This window comes from Aphis gossypii, chromosome X (genome assembly GCF_020184175.1).
Source record: "Aphis gossypii isolate Hap1 chromosome X, ASM2018417v2, whole genome shotgun sequence".
In the NCBI taxonomy this organism is placed as follows: domain Eukaryota; kingdom Metazoa; phylum Arthropoda; class Insecta; order Hemiptera; family Aphididae; genus Aphis; species Aphis gossypii.
The window spans coordinates 12,481,932-12,508,756 of record NC_065533.1 but is presented as its reverse complement, the minus strand read 5'-3'; the positions used below and the strand labels follow the sequence as shown (position 1 = coordinate 12,508,756).

Sequence of the window (26,825 nt, the reverse complement as noted above, 5' to 3'; positions counted from 1 at the left end):
TTCGTATATATTATATATTGATTAACCGAAAAAAATTTAATTGTATGCTTTAAAAGTTTAATAACATTTTTTAGACTAGAAAAATATTTATATTAAAAGGCGGAAATTTGTTTAGTGCCGAAAGTAGTACAACGATTAAATTCGGCACTGGAAAAATAAGATAGAAATACATTTTATCATATTATTATGTACACAATTATAAGTTCCCCTTTTATTTGAATTCTATCATTATTTTTATTATTTATGTTCCTCAATCAACATAAATTAATAATTTGTAAGTAAAATTGGTTGTAAAATAGAAAAATAAATTTGTTAAAAATTAAAATAGTCATCTGTGAGAGTGTAAATAGTTAGTTTTGTTCATTTTAAGGTATTCATCTTTAAGACATGCCATAAGATATAAATCTAGCTTTACAAGACGTATTGAATACAATTTCAATCTTATCAAATTCATTAAAGTATTTCATAATTTGGAAGATTTAATAGACATTTTAAGCGAATCTAAATATTGAAATATTTTCTTTTACTCATTTTAATGTTTCATAATCTGTGAAATTCTCACAAAAAAAAATTATTTGATTTTTAATATTTTTAATTTAATCAAATGCATTCAATTAAATATTATTTATATGCGTTACCATGGAATTATTTTAAATGTTTATTCTTATAATTAAAAAATATGGTATATTATATCTGTAATTCTCCAAACAGTAAGAAGTATTGATTCAATCGAATAAGACGATTGCTTAGTTGGTTGAAGAGTATGTCATTCTTTCTAATCAATTTGACTATTGCGACATGTTTATGTATAAGTAAGTAAAAATGTATAGATGTATCATGAGAGTTATTGCATGTGTTATACTATGCACATTAAGTGTCATCACAAACTTTTGAACTATATAAGCACAAATTACTCTAACCTACCAATTTATATTTTTAAAACAGTATTTATCTTGAAAAATTAATGTTAAATTCTTTTAAATTATAACTTAGTTTACAGCTATAATAATATTATCAAATCATAATACAGGAGATTATCTCTTTAGGTACTCGGTAAAATTAATTCACCCAAAACCATCAAACCTCCTCCCCCCCCCAAATTCAAAGAAACGATTGTCCCAAAAAAGTGTCCGAGTAATGCTACTATGCATATACATAAGTACAATAAAATGTATTTGTTATTTATTTTATTTTAAAATTAGTTAGGTAGTTTATGTGCCCATTATAAAAAAGTTTTAATTAAGAAAATTGATTTATTTTTTTAAATATCGTTATTATATAATACGTTTATAATTCATTTATTGATCATATTCTATCATTATGATAATATTTTGGATATGCAATGTACGTTTTTCATCAGTTAAATGTTAATATAAAAGTTAACATTTTATTGTCATAAATGATATGTTAATATAATATCATAGTGTATCATAATGATGAATATATGAGTTGTATTTAAAATAATCCACTTCTATTAATGTGTTAATTAACAGGTGTAGGTCTCAGACAAAATATTTTTTCAATGGTCCATTTAATATTTCTTATTGGTTTCCCACCAATTCTATCATCAAAACATCAAAATCTAAATGGTAAGTATGGAAATAATACAAAAAAAAAAGAAAGAAAATATTCGATTCAATAATAATGTTTAAATACATCAATAACACACTAGCTTACTAGTATATTAGTGGTGTAGCTATCGTTCATAGCATGTTATATAATTTATATTCAATGGCAACTACAAGTTTTCCATGAATCAGTGTAACTATAATTTTGTGGTCCCCACGCCAAAATTAATCATTGATGCTGCCAGCTATGACGATTCATCAAATTTTAATTTGCTCGATATCAATGCTGAACAATTTGATACAGTGCTCCGCAGTATCCATGTTTCTCTTACATATCATAGCACAAATTTACCTAAATAATATAATTAAAATGGTGAGTTGTGCATTTCTAGTGTTCCAGGGTGGGCTCTTGACTGTATGTGGGCCCCAGCCTCTAACCACTTAAAACCAAAGCAAGTTCACTATTTAATATTCTATGTAAACGCCACAGATTATAATAACCGGTAGTGTGCATTAAATATATTAATACTTCGTAAATATTCATTAATTTTTCTTAGTGTTTTGAGTGAAAATATTAATACGTCTTAAACAATATAATTCTCATATTTTAATAATATAGTTATGGTTTATACGAAAACTTGTAATGTGCCTTTATGAATCTATCAATGATTTTTGACTGTTAACATTGTATTTTTAGATCTATTTCAGAGTAAAAGACTTAAACGATTTATTAAATGTATGGTCTATATTACTTGGTTTATATTAATGTTAAAAATTATTTACATTATTATGATGTATGTAAAGCCTCGACATCAAAATATGGATAGTGTATGTAAGTATTTAATCGAATTTCTTTAATAGAACGAAAAAAAATTTATATCTCATTTTATCAATTAAGGTGATAATATTGGGCAATTGTTAGACGCAATAGGATTGGTTAATGATATATCCAATGTGACACTAGATGCTATATTATTAATTATATTTGCAATAGTTTTACATTATTTTCCAAAAACTGACACAAACATCAGTCAGGATTTAATAAGTATACCTATTCACGTGAAAAACTATTACTCAATATTTGTTTCCAAGTATTCATGCTTGGCTATAATGTGTATAAGCGGTATTATGGTCCCTTCAATTGCTTGTTGTGTTTATTACATATTGTTTGCAGTGCTTACTACAGTTATTGTTTTATTCAAACCGTTGAATAAAACTATTGCTTGTTTATTTCGAGCAATATGTTTCTATACAAGTCTCCATATATTTGTGTTATTTTCTTATCAAATAGAATGGATTCATAACCTCAAAATTAATATGAACTTGAAGTGGGTAAAATTAAAATTAATCAAATATTGTTGTTCAAATACAGTTGGTTATTAAAAAATAATAAATTTTCAGACAATTTGGGTTAATTGCTTTTCATAGTTCAAAATGTTATACATCTGAGGTATTGCTTGAACTCGAGTTAAATAATTATTTATTACCAATTTTATTATTTATTCAACACTTTATGTTATGGTCATATTCTAATATGGTTTGTATAAATGATTTAAATTTTATTTATACATATTATACATATATATATTTTACTTATCAAGTGCTTTTAACATATAACTTATGTATATTTTTGAATGAATTAGATTTCTGAAAATACATCTATAGAGAATTCGATAAAATCAAAAGAATCATTGGAAAATAAATTCAAACTTATATGCATAATTTTGGAAGGCATAAATACAATAGGATTTAAAATTGCTATTCTAGTAAGTTTAATTTTATATAAGTTTTTTTCTAGTGAAACTTGTAAAAGTAATGTAAAACAATAAAATATTTCCTATAGATTTGGTGTATTTGTTATCCTGGATGGCTAACATTCATAATGCTATTATGGACGATAGTTTTTTGGATGCATTTAAATTCTCGTGGAAATCTTATAGTTATTCTATTTCTTGCTATTAGCACTCTTCTTTTTGAATATACATACCTTGTTACGGGTAATGATCTACTTAAACAAGTGTTTGGTTCGTATTTCAAAGAATGGATTTTTTATCAACAATTTTCTATGGATATTTTGATCAAAGCAAGTATTAATGGGAATATTATAAACTTATTATTAATAGAAAATAAATTATTTATTTTTCATAGACATTGTTTACTGTAACATTTTGGATAGCATTAGATGAAGTATTAGACAAATCGAACGAGGTTAGATCAAAACTATGGTCAATAAATTCAAATTACTACATATCATACACGTGGACTATATTACTGATTATGATTATGATTATATATGGATTTTTTGGATATCATAAAATCAACTATATCCAAATTGGTTACATTATGTTAGCACTTTTATTTTTAACTATTTTTCAAGTAACTATATTTTTCGATATTTAATATCTTATATACTTATGAGTAGATTCTTGACTATCAATTTGTATCTAAATTTCTTGAATAACATTAATTACTTTTTGAACCTGTTTAAGTATCAAAGTATAATTTTAGTTTTTTGTAAAAAAATTATAGGTTTCTTTTCAAGTATGGAGTACGATTGTGTATCTATATTGGACAATAGTAGTATTGTATTCTATAATTGTGATAGCCATCACATATGTGTTTCAATTTTATGGATTTGCAGATATTTTGATCACGCATTTACACATTTCAAATGATATGTAAATAGTCTATTTTAATTACCATAAGTTTTTAATTAATTTAAATAAATTATTAAAGGCAACGTGATATTGGATTAGATAAGACAGACTCATTCAAAACAATTGTACCGGCTATAATTGCAATCGCTATTTTAGTTCAATTCCAATATTTCAATAGACACTTAACTAACTCTTTGAATATGAAGACACCAATTGATATTTTAAAAACTTCTGAAGAACCACACGAAATTGAACCACACTTATCAAAGGAAATAGTTTTTTCAAAAATATTGAACACTTTAATAATAGTTTTTCATGTACATTTAAATAAATTATTAATCATGTTTGTCGTGATGTTGATCATGAGTAAAGTAAGTAAAATTCACAAATTAATTTTCGTTCTTTTTACTTTTTATCACCTACCTACATAACGTAACTGTACTTATAAATATTAAATTATAATAATTGACAAAAAAAAAGTATAATAGATTAATAATAGCCATTAACCAATAGGTATTCTTAATATTTTATTTATTTATACCTACTTATTTTAGCCTTGTTTTTTGAACATAATACTACTTATTACAATGCTATTATGGATATTAATGGATTACAATAAATTTATGACAAATATATTGTTCTTGTATAATGCTTTGTATATAATGGTTATACTTGCGTACCAATTCTCATTCTGTAATCATGAACTTTATACATACAAATTTCGAGTAAGACAATATAATTAATAATTATAGTATAGATCAATGATGCCCAACCTCTTTTCTTCGATAGATCCTTTGGTAAACAATTATTTTCGAGTGAGCCACCAAGTAAAAAATTAGGTACCTACTAATAATCTCAATCTTAATCTACTAGTATAACTTTATTACGCATACTAATTATGCATATTTTAAGAATATGTATACCTATGTAAGTAAATATTGAACTTATTTCCTTATCTTTTATTGATTACCTAATGAAAAAATTATAGATTTGGCTGCATCTGAGTTCCATCTCGAGAACCTTTTTTATACTAATTCTTTCCCGGTTAAAAATAAAGTATGTGCATATCAATTCCGTCCCAGTTAAAAAAATAATAAATAATACGTATGGATATTGTTAGGTATCATAAAATGCCTACAAAAAATATTGGTATTTATAATGTTAGTACATCTTATTATCTTAATAAATATTAAATAGGTAGTTAAAGTCAAAATAGTACAGGTATTAATAGTCAAAAATAAAAATAAAATTAATTTTTTTTTAATTTGTAATTGGATTGAATTTAAAGGATATTTCTTTTTCAAATTCCAATTGTGATACTTGACTGAACTATATTCATACATTTTTTGTTTGATAAAATCTTCTTTAACTAATACATATATGTTTATAAATGAAATAATACATACATATATATAAATTCGATTGTTTAAGTTATTAAGTTGTACATTTTATATACCTATAGTATAATATAAAAAGACGACACAGGACGAAATTAGTATATCTATTAAATAAACCAGGGATGTAACTAGTATAGCTTTAAATTCAATTTTTATATATTGGACAAAATTTGGATGTAGCTACAGATTTAGATACATATTGTACATTAGGTGCATTAAGTACATTAGATAATTTGATCAATACTCTATTTTAAGTGCACAGATGATATCGACATTAAATAGTACAATTTATAATTTAAAATATCCCACAGAAAAAATTGCAAGTACAATGAAGATAAAAAACTGTATTTTGTTTTAACGTGCAATACTTTTTATGGGCTGTAGGTTGGGCACCACTAGTATATATTATACTTATGCAATCGTAAATATAAAACTGATGTTAATATCATTATTCATTAGTCAATACATTATTTTCATTATAGTTACCTATCATTGATGAACAACATATTAAGTTAGAAGAAAATTTTAGTTCTCATCAACTAAATATTGCGGAATTATTTGGTTTTAAAAAAATTGATACAAATGAATTATTATTTAATTTTTTATCATATGAGCTCTGTAAGTCACGACAAGTTAAAATTATCTAAAATACATTCACCTATAGTTTTATATTTATAGTTATTTTGCTGATAATGGTTTTAAAAAAAATCATCTTGATTTATTTGGAATTTAAGTACTACCCTCAAAAACCGCCATCATTGATTTTTCCAAACATAACATATACAGATATGAATAAAGGAATTCCAGAACTTTTCATGTACTTGGCCAACAGTGGATTCTCTCTTTTTGGACTAGAGGTAGGATATTTAAACATCTAATAAAGTAAATAAAATATTTGATTAATTAATTAATAAAGCTTTAAAAAAATTGTTAAATTAGATCACTTTTACAACTATTACGATTACGATCTATTTGTCTTTGGATGTGTGTGGATTATTGTGCGCTTTATGGCTCTTGAGCTTTATTGTTAAAAGCAGAAAATCAGTTTCAACTTATTGGATATATTTTGTAATATTTACGTATTTAGTAATAATATTCAAATATGTGTTGTGTGTTGAAACAATATTTAATCACAATTCTGGTAATCTTTGTAATTTTATGCACTTTTCCTTATGTATAATATTTTATTTTTTTTAAAGATACATTTTTTTTTTTTTTATAGAAATTCCATGGAAAACAATCAATATTATAGATAATGTAACAATACAATTATACGATGAAGGTTATAATGGATTGATAAGGCCATTAACGTGTAAGATCTTAATGTAAAATTTGAAAATTAGTATCCTGAAAATTTACTTTTTACATTATTATTTTACAGCATTTGATTTTATATTACTAGTTTTTGCTTCTCATCAATTTGCAGTTTTTAGAAAAGAGAGTTTGCAAATATCATATGAAAATCATTTTCAAGAAAATAATAATACAACTCATGAAGATATCCCGGATTACTTATCACAAAACAAGTTTGTTTAAATCGAATTATTTGAAAATTTATCATACTATTATAAATTATTTAATTTTAGAACGTATTTGGACATTTTGAAAAAAACTGTTTTCAATAATTCCATGTGGTTAATTTTATTTTTCATATTTTGGACCGGTACAAGTCATGTTAACATATTTTCTCTTGGATATTTATGCGCTGGTACTATATTTTTTTGGAAAGGTACACACTATTTTCTAATGCCATTGGACATGATACTTAGAATGTGAGTAACTATATTGACATTTTAAATTAATTTTAAAATGTAATAATTTATTGTAAGTTACCTAGTATTATAATTTACAAACAAAGAAACATGGTACCTATAAAATATTTATTATAATATTATATTATGTAAAACTGGATATTTATAAATTACCTATGCTCATAAATATTACTTTAATTATCTACTAGTGTTCTTTAAAACAAAAATAGTGTAAAATGGTCAAGTAATCAATTTCAATATTATATTTTATTAATTTTCAGTTGGAATGGATTATTGGAATTCACCATTGTAGTGATATTTATTAAAGCATTATTACATCTATTAGGATGTTTGGTTTTAAAGTATTTTGAATGGTATTCGTGTATTTTTATGCGTGTTTTTTCAATATTTTGTTGTGTAAAATCTTCGGAAAAACGTAAATTCGACTTGTTTAACAATGTTTTAACTATTTATCATTTAAAGAAATTGTATTATTTGTTATTATTATAAATTAGAGATATGTGGTACATCAAAAAATGATAGTGGTTTATTTTTCGATGTTTTCATATTTACGTTGGTATTGTTTCAAAGACGATTTTTCAAAAGTGAACATTTTCTTAATTTAATTGATGACACAAAAGCTGTAGCCGTATTGGCTAGTAAGATGTGCCATATAGTCAATGAATGGGAGCGAACTAAAAAAGACGAAAGTCGTCAAATAGATTTAGATTCACTGGAAAAAATCAGAGCAAAGCTTAATAATATTAGACAGTCAAAAAAGCGACTAAGTCAAACACAAACAAAACATTTTAGAGGTATTTTTTTTATCGTCTTATTAAAAATTTAAAGATATATTAATATTATTTTTTTAATGGGTTTTATATAGCTTGTTTGGATGGTGAATTTATGTTTGAGAAAATTTATGATGACGTATATTTGGTTGTAAAATATGACACTCATATCTTTTCTAAATATTATGGAGACTCAGTAAATGGCTCATGGCTATATCGACAGTTTGTTTACTTTGTGTTTTATTTAACAGAACAAATGAATAGTTATTCTGAAAAACACAGACAAATAATGGAAACTTTAAATGCAGAAAAAACAAAACTAATGGTAAAACTTCACTTAGTATCATTATAATATACAATCATCTATTATCAACTACTTGAAATTATTACTTTAATCATTAAAAATAAATATTTCATTAAAGATAATCTATGATTCTAAAGTGTAAAATCATAGGCTTAAAATAAATGTAATTTTTTACATATTAATTGAATTATACTCTTATTAATATTTTAATATAGAAAGATTCAAAACTGTTAAAATTGGGCCAACACAAGGGTGCTTCAATGTTATGGACTCCGATGAAAAATATTATAAACATAACTGACTATAAGTAATTTATATTTATTCATTAAATATGTTGGTTCTGTTTTATATTTGCCATTTGCGTTAACTAGAATGCGATATTATGAAGATGCCAACAAAGATAAACACTGGTTCAAACAATTTATTCTGGCGATTTGGAATGTAATTCAATCGTCTACACATTTGTTTTGTTACCTCGGCATATTTTACAACACAGCTCATAACACTTTTGATTCAATTTCAATGATACCTGTTGTAATGGTAATTTGTTGGGGACAGTTGTCGGTACCTAGACCAACGAAAACATTTTGGATTGTTTTAATTACGTACATGCAAGTAAATAAAGCAAACGTACCATAAACCATAAATGCGTGTTATATGTTTTATTTTATACCAGATCACAGGCCTAGTTAAGTACATTTGTTCTTTTAAAGAAATTCCATGGACACAAGAGGAATTAACATTAAAAAATACAAGTTCATTGGATTTTTATTCTTATCCAACAATGCGCTTAGGAATTGGAGATTACCAATCTAAAATTCTAACAGACCTAATTGTTTTGTTGGTATTATTTGTGCACAGGTAAATGTTAGTATAATTTCACAAATATTCACGATAATACTAGTAATGCAAACTTGTAGACGAACATTAGTAAGATTAGGTCTTTGGACGTGTAATAAACACCATACGCAATGGGTTGCCAATACAACGATATTGCAATATAAGAATCAAGAAATATCATCATTTAGAATGATAATTTTCAAGTAATTATTTATTATATAAACGATGTTTGGGATTTTTAATTTTAATTTCAAATGTTTAATGTTAAAACTAAGTATCAAAACGCATTTAAGACCTATCTATGAATTTTATCAAGATCTTCGACACTATCACACCGAAGGAACTGTGAATGTGTATCCGACTATGTTTTTGTTAATATTTATGTTTGTACCTTTCGAAATTCTTAATTTAAATGTAAGTAAATTATTTAAAAAATATTTAAGATATCTATTAAAAGTTCAGAGAATTGTTATCAACATGCGATTATGTAATCGATTTCATAATAATTGATACAATTTTGTAATTTTGTAGACTGTCACGGAATCATTCGATATAAATCGAGTAACAAAACTTTTACTCATAACATTCTCAATTAACGTGGTAATCATAGTCATAGATAGATGGTTTTATGCTAAACGTTTTGTTCTAGGGAAACTCATTTTTCACATATTTTTTATAATTATATTTTTATTGGAAATGTGAGTGTTAGTAGTAATACTATTAATTTGAATATTGAGTACTAAGTAAGTACCTACTTGCTTATTAAATTATAACAGTTTTTTTTATATATACTTACAGCGGATGGAGAGATAATAGTTTGATTACAAGTCCACTATTAGCATTCAACATATATTTGTATATTTCAGTTTCGGCCTATCAAATAAGGAACGGTTACTTGTATCGGCATGCGAGTTCATTTCTTTGGTCACGATATACACTATTCAATTTGTTGGCTTACAAGCTGTAAGGTAATTTGAAGTCGATATTAAAATAAATTATAAATGATTTAATAATTTTAAAGATACTACTATTGTCCATTTGTTCACGAAATCCGTACTGTATTGGATTGGATATGGACAGATTCGTCATTGACAATTATGGAGTGGTTTAAAATGGACGAACTCTTTACTCATGTGTGTTGTGTTAAGGTAGAAGAAAAATGATTATATATTTCTATCATTAATATAATTATGTAACTGGCTTCACTTAAATTGTATTATTATCTTTAAATCGTTTCGAATTGAATAAGTTCGTGGTCACTTTGCTTTTTAATATTATTCATAAGTATACCTTCCTAGAATTACTTTTATATTACTGCTATAGCAATAAGGAATAGAACAAAATAGATCGATAGATTTTTTAGAATAAAATAGAATTGTTTATTTATTTGTGCCCAAACACGTGACTGAACATGACAGGTCAGTCACATTTATAGTTTAATCTAATACTATTGAAAATAGTACTGCATGAGAAGTAATACCCGATTTCGTTGGTTTTGTAAATTACTGCAATAGCAGTAGTGACCCATCACATCAGAATCGAAAAATATTGAAATTACTGCTACCTATAACAGTAACCGACCACGAACTTGTCAAATGGTACTTTATTTATGTTTACAGAGCATTCTAAATTTTCGTGATTTAGTAGATGGTAAACGAGGTAAACATGTATCTTGGATATTTAAGCTATGTGTTGGTGGCGGAATTATACTGGGAATATTGATAATAATAATATTTCCAATGGTATGGTTTTCAATGTTTGAAAGTAAACCAGATACACCGTCGTCAATGGAATTGACTGTAACATTTGGAGAAGATTTAACTGTGTTTTCCAGCAAGTCAGATGACATACATAGGTATACAAAATTAAACATAACTATAGTAATAGATTAGTAGTACATTTTGCAAAATAATTTAGAACTCTTCGTAGTTATTAATATATTATTATTTGTAATTAATCCATACAATGAGTCATATACATTAATTTTAATGTGTAGTAATTATAAAAAAACATAATAAACAAATATTCTATGAACACGCATTTAAATCAATTTATATTAATTAATAGGTAATTTAAATTTTTACCAATATTTTGTACATAACTTAAAATATTAATTTTTAGACTAGATGTTTCGGATCTAAGATTAATAAAAGACATATACTTAAACTGTTCAAACATAAATCGAAATAGTATTTCGGAATTTCTACTTCAATACGAATATGATGAAATAAGCTCAATGAATGTAATACCACAGTCGATAAATTCACGGCCCATTACCACATATGAATTCAACAAATTTAAAAAGATTATTCTTACAAGTATTTATGTATTCTACATACAACTGTAGGTACCTAATATTTGATAAGCTACGAACAAATATAATTATCTTAAATATAAATGTTATATCTATTTTAATTTCAAAATAGCATTTAATTTATTTAATTGAGTAGGAATAATTTGTAATCACATTATTATATAATTCTCTTTATTATCTATTTAAATCTCAATTTAATCGTTTAAATTTTTATTTACTACAACAGGTCCCAGTATTAAAATTTCAGTAGAATGGGCATTGACACATCACGATGGTGTTAAGGTGAGCCGTGGAAAAAACACAGTCATGATGCATGATTATACTCATTCCATATTAATCGATTGTCTGAATCATATGTTGAATAAAAGTTCTAGTGATGTACCTGGTTCTTGTAATCAAGTGGTCATACCTAATCTATTGCCAAAATTTTTAGTGTTGTTTTTAAAGTCTACTGAAACAGTAGTGAAATCGGAATTGATGATTCATAACCCAAGCAAGTCTAAAGTATTCATAATAGTTTTTTATTTAACTTTATACTCGATTATACATAATCGCACAACTGGCCCTTTTTACATTACAAACATTATTCGTTTTCAGCGAAGATAAAGAGCAATATTAAGTATCTAAGTAACAGATGCATACACTAAAATATAAATGTAATATTATATTATAATATTATGTAAACTCACCTTCGATTATGCGGATACTATTTAAATTAGCGTTTCTCAAAGTGGGCAATATCGCCCCTTTGGAGGCTATAGGGTATCCAGGGGGCGATGAAAGTTACAAGCTTAATTAATTTTTTATTGCGTACTAACCTAATCTAAGTGACCTAACCAATATATTTTTTATGGTAGGGAGATGTCTGTCATTTTTTTTTACAAGTTGGCGATAAAGATAAAAAAATTGGGAATCACTGATTTTAATTCACTGGTCTATACATAACACCTATAATTGTATAACCATAAAATGCCGATTATTTAAAAAGATGACTTATTCCTCGTACGCTGATTATAATATACATTTTGGGAAGTACTAATAACACTCATGTATAATGTGTAGGTAGTATTCGATCTGAATACTCGGTGCATCCGAATTGCATGCCATCTCATTGAGGAGTTTGTCTGAATTGAATGCCCTGCATAATTTTATCAAACGAAATAATTTAATTTACTTTTCCACTGAAAGAACGGGATTTTGTGGCATTATAGTAAACTATATAAATATTGAAGAAGGTAACACTGTGAATATTAAATAAAACGATTGTCGTTTAGTATAATGAAGTGAATGTATTTTACATTTATAAATAGTATATTTTAAATAAATAATAATAATAATAATATAAAATTCAGTGGAGTTTTTTAAATAATAATAGTAATAATATTGTCTATATAGTCATATTATTCAACATCATATATTAGAAATATTTTAAAGAAGCGTATTGCCCTATTTTATTTATTTTGACGTTGGCAACATTATGTATGATGTATGCTAACTTTTCCACAAATAAAATTCTACTAATTTAATTATTTTAAATCGCGTCATCACTGAACTTATAACTTTTTCTTTTTCGAATATTTCTCGACGCCTTTTATTTAAATTTTAACTACCCATTTTTACTTGCTTTAAGACATCGATTAATTGAAATACACTAGAATTTAGTGAGTAAAACATGTTATACCTAACCTATTTAGTTTGGAACAAAATGATTCACAAATCACAATCATTAGTTATACGCATTTTAGAATTAGAAAATAATAATAAATTAACTAGTGTCGATCCACGGCATACAATTCGGACAGGTTCATCCATTCAGGTGTCCCGTGAGGATTAATGCAATCGTAATATCTCTTAAAATAATGGAGATATCATAATTCTGTTTTTTTTTTTCATAAGACTTACAGGGACGAGGATTAAAAGTTTTTATATTTTAATTCAACATAATATATTTTTTAAAAAGTTAAAAAAAATTTTTACTTAGGTAATAATTTTCAAAAAATGATGTAGCTTATTTTTCTGAAAATTTTGACTTTTCAACGTTTTATTTTCATTAACATCGTGATTTTTAATATACTTTTTAGTTTTAATAATTACAATTATAACTGTCTGATAAAAATTATCATTAAAAACCTGTGGGCCATAATGTTTGATATCATTGTTACTGTTATCGTATTAAATAATTCATAATTTTTCTCGAAACTAAAAAAAAAGTATATTAAAAATCACGTTGTTAATAAAAATAAAATGTCGAAATGCAAACATGTTCAGAAAAATAAACTTTACAAAATGATTATCTTCAATATTGTTGAAAATTATTAAATAAAAAATTATTTTTTTAACCTTAATATTAAAAATTAAATTAAAATTTGAAATACTTGTAGTCCTTGTCCATATGAATCGTATACAAAAAAACTAAAATTATGATATCTCCATTACTTCAGGAGATATAGCAATGGGTAAATCCAGGACATTTTGTATGTTACCTATATCTATTTCATCCGTTTCGATCAGAAGGTCGATTACGATAAAATAATAAATATAAAAATATAAATGTACAATAGATACAGTTAAAGAAAAATAATGTAATAATTTAATAAATAATATTATAGCTAAACCATACATGGACGTCGGGTTAACATTTCATTACGACGATGTATCTAAATTTAGTTACTGGTGGGACTTTGTAGAAATATGTCCTGATGAAAACGAAGACACCAGTTATTTAAGCAAGTTGCCTTATTCATCATGCGCTGATAATGAAAAACATTTGGTCACAACTAACAATACTCATATGAATATTATGTATAATATATATGTATTCAGCGATAGATATTCAAGTACTATGCAGTTTTTAGATGATAGAGGGTATTTATTTTATTTTGTTTAAATACAATTTAATAATTTAGTAATATTATAATTATTGTTATTAAATGATCATACTGTGTAGCGTAACTATGTAGTAACTGCAGGCCGGAGGTTTTTTTTTAATTAGGGGGAAATTAGGTATACGCCGATTAATTTTGTTAGGTTTGTCTAGTACTCAACAAGTTTCCAACTGTCAATTATACTTTTTATTTGAATTCCAATTTTTAGTTTATATTAAAATTGAGTTTTATACTTAGATGTAAACAATAACACATTATACGTGGAATCCTTCATTATGAGGTCACCAGGAGCTCCCTGCCTTTTTCCACTAAGAGCAACTGACTTTATGTACACTTACTGAGACTAAACTATTTCAATATTAAAATAATTAAACTAATTTCAGGATAGTTGGCTTATACACTATAATTGTAGTTTATTTTGGATATAAGTTTGCATTTGATATATTTCGATCTTTCAAATTCAAATTGGGATACACCGAAACACCTTATCCAGACCGTATACTACAAGTAACATAAATTACGTTAATTTGTAAATGTATTTGTCTATATTATAATGGTATGTAATATTTGTAGCTTTGTTACGAAATTTATATGGTTAGATTCTTCGGAGAATATGAAATGGAAGAAGATTTATACGCAATGTTAATATTTTTGTTTCGATCGCCTGAAACGTTAATTCGTTATACGAGACGACCCGCAGTTTCATAGAATGTGCAAGAAACATATGTGTTTGATAAAGTTTAAATAATTAAATGAAATGTATTTTTTGGTAAATTTTGTTAAATTATAGTTTTTTTTTCAAAGAATTAAAATTTTATAAAATATTTTAAATTTGTTTTAGCTTAAAGTTATAAGTACCTACTCATTTTAAATACGTCATTTAGATATATTTTGTTTAGATATACAATATTATTAAAAAAACTATAAAACGTATTACATACACGCAATAATTAACACAGGTAACTAACATAATTATATAAACTTTATTTTATTAAATTTCAAGGGAAAATAGTTTAATATAGTACTATAATAGTTAGCAGTTTCTACTTATTTTTATATTTTCTATACTTTTATCCAATGAAGTGGCTTCTAGCTACCTTAAAAAAGAAATATTTTTGAAAAAGTGGGTATTTTTTGAAATAATGAATGTCTTAATAATATATTAAATGGACACGACGGACTAATCCGTAGGTGTGTATGTATAACTAAAGTATATAATATCACTTCAATAACTACATAAATAAACGATATTGTATCGTTTATACAAACACGTGTATGAGATGAACGAATAGGTTCTTTTTAAACGCCGATTTGAACAATACAAATCACAAATAAAGGATCAACAAAAATATTTTAAAAATAGTTTATGTTTATATCCGTAATGGCATTTCATCCATTACCGACCAAAAATTTCAATTGTTATACTATTATATTAATATCGACAATGGATAATAATAATAATAATAATAATAATAATAATAATTTAGGTGTAGAAAGCAACAGCATTCGATAAGTTGCCTTACATAAAGGATTACTGCTAGCAGACATCAAGGCAATATATATATATTTAACGGTTGTTAAATCAATAACCCAACTGAGTCTTAGTGAGACCGTTATAAAAGGGTAAATTTGTTTTGTTTTCGATATTTATACTTAGATAAAATTTAATATCATATTGTTTGTGCAGTATCAACTGCGAGTAAAGTATCACATACTTTATACATTACCTAAGTTTTAAGAGTATAAATAGTAATATTGATACAGCGGCAGATTAGTGGGCCGGTAGTAGTATTTAACTCTGGGCCGATGTATTTGCATTAAAAATTATATTATAAAAATATTGTACTTAAGTATTCTGTATTTAGAACACTAGAACGCTTGTCTGATGTTTCATTAGTTATTTGTCCAAAAAATTAATAAATTGTCATGTCTTATAATAAACGAAAAGGTGTAGCTAAAAAATTAAGGGAAAAAAACAAAAGTTACTAGCAGAATCGACTCTCACGAGTCTTGCCAAAATATCCTAAAAAGATATATAATTTCCAATCGAAATGTCAAAAGTAAAGCCATTCAACAAAATGTATTTGAATTCTCATACAAAGATAATTCCGAGGAAGGTTTACTATTATTGATTGAGGAAGAGAAATTCATTCAGAAATTACAAAATAGTGATTTATTAAGAAAAGTATTATCTTATTAATTTAATTATTTTATTTATAAAAATTAAGGCTTTAATAATAGGTATTATTTGCATGCTTGTAATTTTAGCCACAATAGTAGAAGCAGTTAATACATTAGTATATGAGTTAATTTATAACTAACTTTTATTTTTTAACCATCTAATCTAAATTTTTATAAAATTTGTTTTAATACTTAATATTTTAATTATTAATATTGTTTTATACGTGCATGATGCATGAGCAAATAATGCATAAAGTAAAGTAAGGTGAGTGATATTAATAGTTACCTAATCATATGTTAAACTTACATATTATATTAAATAAAATATAATAGGTATGTATTATGAAATTATAAGATGATGACTGGAAAAAAAAAATTGTTTTTGTAGGAAATTATTGTTATTGGATGGTGGGCTGGTCTGGTCATACGGTAATTTCCCGGGCCGAAATTTTTAGACAATCCGCCTCTGTATTGATATAGCAGTAGACTATCACTATACACTATAATACCGAAGATCTAATTTTATTAAGTTTTATTTTTAAGTACTTGTGGGTTGAAGGAGGGTCCAATACGTGAATAATACGTACAGAGTATATTATCTAATTATTAAAAAATATAAATTATTATAGCATTCAACCACTATAAAGATTAAAGCACAAATTAATAATAGTAAATAGTTGATTTAATCCTATTAGTGTATTATGTATTATGTATTATTAATTTATATTATTTTTAATAATTTTCTTGAAAATTTGAGAAGTTTGAGTACAGAATAGTTAGATCTTTTAAACACAATATACCTGTGTACCAATATATTTTTAGTTTATAAGAATTTTCAATAAAAAATTTGTCGACCTATTTACTGCAATTTCTCGATGTTAAAAACACAAGTTATAGGTAGGTACTGTAAGAAATGCATAAACCTATAATCATAATCTTTCGCTATTTTGTTCTAAATTCATAATAACCTAAGTGTATAGAGACTGAAAAGCCATTTATACATATAAAAATGATGTAGAGCAGTCTATTATAACTAAAGGGGTCTGGGAATTAGAAAGAATCTGTGGAAAATAATTATAATAGAATAAATATGTTATAAGTTATAACACAAAAAGTTAAAACGTATAACTGTTTTATTTGAATGGAGTTCATATTACACGAATGGCGTGTGAATTTTAGTTTTTATAACAAGTAGGTACTATGCACATTATTTTCACGCGAGTTCTCTTTGATAAAGCAAATTGTTCTTTTCTGTTTATCATTTTATTTATCATTCAATAATGTCCAATATTGAAATGTTTACCTATATAACAGAATTCTATAGACAAAATTAAAATATATACAACTTATCAATTATAACTTATTTAGTTGTTTAAACTTTAAATACGAAATAGGTAGCTTTTCGGCGTTGCCTGTAATAAATTAAATAACGTAAGTGAATCTATCCTGTCTACACTCTACTAAATGTAAATTATATTTTTTTAATAGGTAAATGGGCATTTCAGTGATTTTTTATCAAATATAAAATAAAAATATAACATTATACATAGTTATTATAACTATTTTATTTGATGTAATCAATGGCAATCCTATTTAAAAAAATTTTATTTTCATGAAAAAACTCCTATAAGTTATCACATTTTAGAAATTTAAATTAAAAAAAAAAAAAAAATCGCAAATTTTCTAGCATTCCTATGTGTTATTAGTACCAAATTGCAGAACTATATGTGAGAGAGATTTGGCTATAGATATCTTACACACAAAAACACCATTTTTCACAATCGCTTAATTAATATAGATATAGAGAACATGATAGATTTTTTATTTATAGTTATACATACAGCACATCATTATAAGAAATCGTCTATTTGATATTAATAATTTATATGGTACCTAAATGTACTATTAATTGCAATTTTCAATAACATTCGTGTTAACTACAATATTGTTTACAGATACCTAATAAATGCATTCAGTTTTTTACCAAGGTCAATAAATTGGAAATCAATTAAAAATATCACAAGCATACAGTAAGCTATAATTGCAATAGATAATTATGAATAAGTAATAACTAATAATATTTAACAAGTAACAGTCTTTATGTATCTAGACATGAAATAGGAATTGGCACCAATACCACACAATACATACAAATATTGATTAAGGGGTATAGGTTATAAACAACTAGTCATTTCTACAAATCAAGAATAATTAGACATCAAAAATATAAAATTGGAATAACAAATTTATTTATTTAACATTATTAAAACAAAATACATAACATTTGTAAATATTAATGTATAGTTAATGTGTTCTTTAAACAATCAATTACTTACATAGGTACCTATATAAGTACACTAATATTATCAATATATAGGAGGGATAAAAGATTTTTTCTAAACATAAAAAAAATTGAAGGTAAACCATCATCAGGTCATCAGGACCATTGCTTATTTTTTTATTTAGTGATGTAAGATAATCAATTATATCACCTTCAGATATTGAAATAGAATTTAAATTAGAGTTATTACCAATAATGTGAATATTTGATTCAAAAGTAACGTTGTTTTTAAAATAAATAAAAGAGAAATAATAATTACTAAAATAATTTAATTTAAATTATAAGCAGATATAATTAATTATCTATTAAAACTGCGAGATAGAAATATTGGATTTATATTTTCTTAAAGATAGAATATATTTTCAAAATTATTTTATATCAAATATTTAGATCTATAATCTACCTGAACATAATATCATATAATATAATGTAAACTATAGTAGGTACTTATATTCATTATTCAGATAATAGTTTTTACAACTCAAAATGATAATCATAATTATATGTGTATACTGTGTAGTGTTATAAAAGAATATTTATATTAAAAAACGTTTTTATTGTTTTTAGGCGATATTAATAAAATATATGCCTATTGTATAGGTACCTCAGTACCTACTAGTATATTATATACAACAATATAATTATATAATATATATTATATTTAATATAATATGCTGCATTTAAAATTTAAATTGACCAGGATGACAGCCAACGGGTATTGTATTATATAGTTTTTATTATATAATATATAATATTTGTTTATAGTTTTATGTTGTATATGTAGTTATAAAGAATTAATGAATAAAAAAAACGGTTAACGGGTTTGATTCAATATTATATGGAGCTTATATCAAATTATTTATAGTAAATTAATTATTTTGAAATTCTAAGAATTATAATAAGTAACATTTACATTACTAACATAAATATATTATATTTAACAAAATAAAATTAACTAAAGTAGTATTGTACTTTTAAAAATTGGTAGAAGTCATATTTATTCAGTATCAAACATCAAAATGTCTATAGCTTACCTGCGTAATAGATATACTCTTAACACTGTATAATTCGTTTTTATAGATATATTAAAGAAAATATCTCTTGTATAGACTTATTATATTTATATACTTTGGAATTGAAGCTAACAAATTAACTGTTCGCGTTTTTATTTCACTATTATTGAGGAGTGATGACTAATATACATACGTTGTCACTAAAATACGCACTTACAACAATAATACAGATAATTAATAATAATATATTATGTCTGTACGTATTTTGCAGCAAATATTGGCCATTTAGGTGATAAATATTTTTGACGTAAACAATAAAATTACGTTTTTCCCATAGGAACATATTATATAATATGTACACTGACGATGGGCTCTTATGTGGTACAATATGTCTAACATTATTTTAATACACGCATAATATGTTTATTTCAAAATCGATTTAAATGTTTTACGACGTATATTATATTATTATTATGGTAACGATCGCGAGACCCTAAAAATATACACATAATATGTATAAACGAACAATAATATTCGTATATATATATATATAATATATATATTGTCTGATATGTAGGTATAGGGTGTGGGAAAAAAATGACCCTCGTGGTTCCGTGGGACACACGCACGGCGCGCGTATACACAGTACACACCATCCGAAGAATAATGTAATATTATTATACACAACCATCCACATTATAATATGATCTTATTATAATAGTCGTCATTCATCGGTTAATATCTTGTTACGCGTGGTCAACAATCTTTCTCGATAATATTAATTTCGAAGTTATTTCTTATACATTATTATCGCTAAATGTTAATATTATCAAGTGCACGCGTTCCCACTTTCTGCACCTTGTGAAATACCTCTTTTGATGTACGCTATACGTCAGTATATTCTGTATATCGACTATTAATATGCATGTACCTTCGCATATCGTGTAAATACAATTAATATTAATATAGCCACTTAATTAATAAAAAAAAAAAAATCGTAAAAATTTATCAAACTCCAATTTAATGTAAAATAACATAATATATTAGTAAAAGTATTACACATTTACACATTTACATTAATATAATAAATAGGTAGAAACCTATTAGGTAAGTACACATTATCGTGAGTTGCAAAGTCACTGCAGTGTATTTCATACACGCCTATATCATGTTGACTCAATTCTATATTAGTATAATTACATTAAAAATTTACATTGTTTATTTAATGCAAGTACAGTTTTAATTGAACAATGTGCACAGTTATATGTTATTTATCATGTATTATTATTATTATAATAACAGCACATACCTATTGTAATACACTAATACGGCTAAAAATACAATTTATACTTTAAGGTCTTCTTATTTTTATAATGGAAAATATTATAATGTAAGTAGGTACCAGTTATACGTACAAACAAAATATTATTATAGTCTCAAAGAATAAGACATCGACGGAAGTTGTTTTTCTAAAAAAAAAAGAGAGAAAGAGAATTTAGAATCTAACATTAAGTATAATTAAATATAATTTTCATAACAGGAAGTCAGACCGGCCGTGTACCCGACTTAGAATTTGCTTTGTGAGTATAACAATACGCATTAATTCAATACAATTTTCTGTAAATTAATCTGTTTAAAATACCTGTTTGTATTTATATAATATTAAATAATATTAAAATAATAATAATAAATAAATAATATATAATTTATTGTAATCCTATTTAACATTTTTATTTTTATATTTATTTTTAATTTGTTAATACTTGTTCTACTTTTAGGCTATAGTTTAATAAATAATGTATACTTAACAATGGTTGTTCAATCCAAACACGAATATTAATAATTTCTATTATCTCGACTCAAATCTCGTCAATAGATGGTTATCAAAAGCTCTAAGTGAGTTTACAAAATATATTGTAATAAAATAGGCGTATAGGTAATTTAAGCGTGTTATAGTAATACATGGAATACGGGATTTATGTGCATATTTACGTGGTACGTCTACATAATAATAGATCTCTCCGCTATCGATGTCGTATACCCATAATGGCTGATTTAATTTAGTGTACACAATGCCCAACACAGCGTTCCTGATAATTGATTTAACTGCCTGAAATTTAAATTTATTAAAAGTCTTTAAAAATAAATCAAATAATTTTTAATACCTCGAGTGAGATATTTATTGATAAAAGAAATATTGAGTTGTAAATTGGTTAGACGTAAATTCGTCGCGAACATTTATAGGTAAAGCATACTGGTTCGTGTAAGCAGTGTATATAGCTGTAGTCAATTTATACCAAAGTTGACCCAAAATATGTACATGTGTAATTTGCACCATTTGTTTAAAATGCGTTTGTAATTTGCGCCAAAATAAAGATACCTATGTAATTTGCACCATTCTCTTATACCCATCTTACCTATAGAGTAATAAGAAATAAAAATTGTAATTTGCACCAAAATTAAAATCGATTATTTTTCGATAGTATTACAAACTTGTAAGTTTTTATATCCTAGTATAAATTTAGCTTAGTTTCTATTTATAAAATAGCTGAGCTTATGCACATATAATAATTGTTTTAATAAGTTTATATAAAACCGTATAATTTTGAATATAAAAAAAGTTGACCAATTAAAAAAATTATAAGTAATTACCAGATAAGGCGAAAAATCCCGAAAAATTATTATTGTCATTTGTGTCCGTCTAGTCTCGACGTCTACGAAGATACCGAGGAATAATCGAATATTTCAAAATCAAATACTCGATAATTGAACAAATAAATAATCATTTTAGTGCAAATTACAAATTCTATTTTCGACTACATGCAGTGGTACAAATTACATATCTGTAATTTGGTGCAAATTACAAACTCCCGTGTATATAAGCTACATCAGGCTACAATAGTGAGTTTGGCAATTAGTTCTGGGGGGTCAGGATCATTAAAAAAAAAAAAATTCATAGTCCAGAAAACCTTTTTTTTATTTTACAAGTTATTCTTGATCTAAACGGTGATAAAAAATAAATAAAATAAAACTACTTTTGGTGATCTGTTTAATTCCTTCCGAGTTAGAAACGTGGACCGTTTGTTGCCGACTATTGAACTACAAACTATAGAATCTTTAATGACTACTTATTTAGGGGCACCATTCACCATATTGTTTTTAAATAACATTTTTTTTTTGTTGATACAAAATGCAAATTATCTTTATGTTTACATCAGTTGGACCAAATAGTACGATGGGATAATATGAGTTTTTATTTATTATATTTGTATTGACGAATTAAAAATAAAATAAACCTTATTATTTAATTGCATTTATTTTTATTTTTTTACAATTTCTTCATAATATATCTAATAAATTAAAAATATTATTTTATAAATGATACAAATTGAATTATGTGTTTTCGTTAATTGATTAAAATTATAAAAGTTTGTAGGTACTTTATATTTAATTCTTCTAAAGTCTAAACACAAATTAAATGTTTAAAACATATTTTTACAAAGCGCAAGAACTAGGGGTACTAATTTCTTTACAGTCAACAGTCATTACTCATTATATAGGTCAAAATACAGGCCTACAGTATAAATTGTACGAATTGTATGATTTGTATGATAACATTATTTTAACAATATAGACTTTCAATAAATAGAAAAAAAATTTTATTCGACTATAATGGTTTGGATGTTTTCGAACTCGTAGGTATACTTCTAAATCTTTAAAAAAAGAATATACTAAATTGGCAATTGCTAAACTTAAATAAGTTTATTCGCTCAATATTATTTATAATTATGTATGTAAATTTTATAATAATAATTGTAGAATTTTTGATCGTTTTTGATGTTATAATGTGGGAAAAATGGTTAGAAGTAACTTATTATTTTCTTCAATAACTATTTTTGTATTCAGTCTTTTTTATGTTTATTTATTTTTTTACTTTTTTTATAGTACTTAAACCACTAAGAGACCTTAACCCATAAAAATTGATTATTAGCATTTATGTAGATGCAAATAGAACTCACAATCACTCAATATCTGATACATATGCTATGTAAAATCTCCAGGTAAATTGTTTAGTTTAAGAACTTAAGAAATAAAAAATTCATTTTTAAATTTTTTTTCCTATTACCATAATTATTTCTGGAAGCAGATCCTACCACATAGATTTATTGTTTTGTCAAACTTATCACGGATTACTTATATAAATACAATAGTTTTATATTAACCACATAATATTAAATCAATGATATGATGACTGGTATGAGTATTGAAAATACTATAAGTTATAAAATAATGCGTTTTTATATAGCTTAAAAATTAAATATCAAAAAAGCTCAACGCTCAAGCACATAGCACAATGTCTTATATAGGTACGTTTAACTTTTACGACAGGTAAATTCACTTCAATTTTAAATTTTAACAACGCAAAACTGCTGTTGTACCTATTGTATACTATGTCTGTAAGACGGAGACAAAACATGAGGGTTTCCTCTTGAATAGGTGAGTACATTTATATTTATTAATTAATAAAATAATATTCTCTAATTTTAAAATTACTAGAAATAATTTATGTACAAATCAAGTGTTATTTTTTTTTACTGTTTACTTATTAAATATATATATAAATTTGAGTACCTAATAAAAATAATTGAAAAACTCCGTAATTTATAGCAACATTAAAACAAAATTATAAATGTTTTTCTTATTTTTCTTTTTTTCTGGATCTGCTCTACTGTGATACAATTTGCGTCTAGTACAAATTCAAGGCGTGGCTTTTGTAAAATTTACAAAATTATTAAAATATACATTTTTTTTATGTATACCTAATTATAAATTTTATTTTTATGAGTTATAACTTATTATTTTATTGTTGTCTGTTGAATATTGACCAATTAAACTTTTAATTTTAATAATAACCTAACATGCACTGCTGCTATTGAATTAGAACTGAAACCCGTAACTTTTGAATAAGAATATTTTATACACTTTAATATAAATGGTGAGTGTAAAGTTATTGGATGACACTAGTCATCCCATCATTAAAACTTCTTAGATATATATGTATATCTTGTTAGAGTCTAATTATAAGAAGGGGACTAAGAGGGTTGCCAGGGCCTTTATTAAATAACAAATATACGTAGTGTATATAAGAAAAATGTTTTTTTTTTTGTAAAATTAGGGTCTCGAAAAATGGAGGTAGTCGATAGCTCAGAGCCATTTATTGCATTAATCGGGCTCTAACTCTCGTACTATAACAAACCGCTACCTAATAAATAAATTGAAAAAAAAAACATTTTGTACGATATACCTAATACATAAATAATACATATTATATTATGATAATATGCCATTGTAAACTGCAATCGAAAATCATTTAATATCGTACTCGTATCTAAATTATTAAAACTATAAGCTCGTAAAAACCGCAGTCCTGCAAGCAAGAATAAAAAAGTAGCGTATACGTGCGATTTTCCAAGAGCACATTTTCACTTTCATCGCTAAGCGCACGCTGGGTTATATTTTATAGTATATACCTATATACGCTTTTCCACTGCAAAGTTCAAGTTCGAACTCTGTTTATTAATTACTATACGCACGGTATATGATGACCCACTCTATATAGGTAATATACTCGGGCGAGCCGTATATCAAATGCGCCGCGGCGGCGATACGCGTCTCGAATGGCAATCACGTAATATATATCGTATACGTAGCATATAGTAGTAGTTAGGCGCGGGTATACGACTCCGCTCGTATATATTATTACGGTCGGAACGTACGTTATAATAATGCCTATTTATCATCTCATCGTCATTATCATAAATCTCTTATTATATATAAAATACTGCAGCAGTACACTGCACACGAACGAGGGGTAGGTATACAGTGTACCTGAACCCACGACCGCCACGAGAACGGTCTCGCGACGTACCTGTGTACACGCGAACGGCCGTAAAAAAAAAAAAAAAACGTCGTCGGGCGCGGAAGCGATTCATCGTGCGGATGTGCGCAATTATACGCGCGCGGACCGCGACTCAAACAACACAAACAACAGCGACGACGACGATAATAATATTATAATATTCTTCCGCGGAATCTTCCGCCGGCGGGCGCGGGGGCGGCGGGTAACGGGAGCGACGCGGGGGCGGGGCGGTCGGCGATATTGGAGTAAAGATCGTCGTCGTCGTCGGGCCGCCGCCGTCTCCGTTGCCCCGTCTCCGCCGTCGTCGCGGCCGTCGTCACCGCGCCGTCACCGCCGCCGCCGGTCGGTAGCCGCGGCTAGTTCCCACAGTCTTTGCACAGCGTATACGATGCGCGCACACACACACACACACAGACGCACCGTGGGAACCGGCGAGTTCGCCTTGAAATCGGTTCCCCTCCGCCCCGCCGCCGCCGTCGGTCGGTCATGCTACGGCGAGGGCTGGGCGGAGGGGGGCGTCCGTCCGCGGAGAGTCGCGGCATCGACGAGTATTACACGTATACGCGCGTGTGTGTGTGTGTGTGTGCTCGCAAGTCGTATAGATTATATTATTATATATATTATATATTATTCGTATATATAATATTGTACACACTGTGAGCGCCACTGCCGATTTAGGCATGAATGGTATACGAGCAGAGGCGGCGGCGGCGGCGGGGCGACTATGATAGTGTACGCGTAAAACACGATAGTAATACAACAGCAATTGAAACGGTACGGTCGCGAGAGAGCGCGACGTCGGCGGCGGTGGCGGTGGCGGTGAACGCTGCTGCTGCCCCGTCGTAGTCGTCACCGCCGCCGCC

At 26.5% G+C, this 26,825-nt stretch overlaps 1 protein-coding gene across 6 annotated transcripts; it reads left to right on the top strand.

Annotated features, from left to right (window-relative positions):
• The first annotated feature begins 680 nt into the window (after positions 1-680).
• LOC126552809 (piezo-type mechanosensitive ion channel component-like) lies at positions 681-15,331 on the top strand. 6 transcript variants are annotated; one of them, XM_050207790.1, is made up of 34 exons: positions 681-812; positions 1,494-1,589; positions 2,266-2,400; positions 2,467-2,896; positions 2,970-3,105; positions 3,212-3,334; positions 3,412-3,651; positions 3,717-3,944; positions 4,098-4,246; positions 4,305-4,596; positions 4,780-4,950; positions 6,105-6,240; positions 6,301-6,479; positions 6,562-6,763; positions 6,845-6,934; positions 7,049-7,148; positions 7,209-7,394; positions 7,655-7,809; positions 7,889-8,188; positions 8,260-8,489; positions 8,684-8,775; positions 8,840-9,083; positions 9,145-9,329; positions 9,389-9,511; positions 9,584-9,722; positions 9,840-10,006; positions 10,107-10,271; positions 10,330-10,456; positions 10,928-11,163; positions 11,430-11,626; positions 11,849-12,115; positions 14,232-14,487; positions 14,891-15,014; positions 15,081-15,331. In XM_050207790.1, the coding sequence occupies exons 1-34, from the start codon at positions 764-766 to the stop codon at positions 15,213-15,215; spliced, it is 6,084 nt and encodes a 2,027-aa protein (XP_050063747.1). In that variant the 5' UTR covers positions 681-763; the 3' UTR covers positions 15,216-15,331. The 6 variants fall into 6 exon arrangements, with proteins under 6 accessions (XP_050063747.1, XP_050063746.1, XP_050063748.1 ...); XM_050207789.1 differs by having other exon boundaries at positions 7,004-7,148; XM_050207791.1 differs by lacking the exons at positions 14,891-15,014; positions 15,081-15,331 and having other exon boundaries at positions 7,004-7,148; positions 11,849-12,126; positions 14,232-14,344.
• Positions 15,332-26,825: the final 11,494 nt, after the last annotated feature.

Bases quoted from the DNA above. Each gene is read 5' to 3' on its own strand.
- LOC126552809 (XM_050207789.1), top strand. From the start codon at position 764: ATGTCATTCTTTCTAATCAATTTGACTATTGCGACATGTTTATGTATA. The intron at 2,897-2,969 runs GTGGGTAAAATT...ATAAATTTTCAG, and splicing joins AAAATTAATATGAACTTGAA to ACAATTTGGGTTAATTGCTT. The intron at 7,395-7,654 runs GTGAGTAACTAT...ATTAATTTTCAG, and splicing joins TTGGACATGATACTTAGAAT to TTGGAATGGATTATTGGAAT.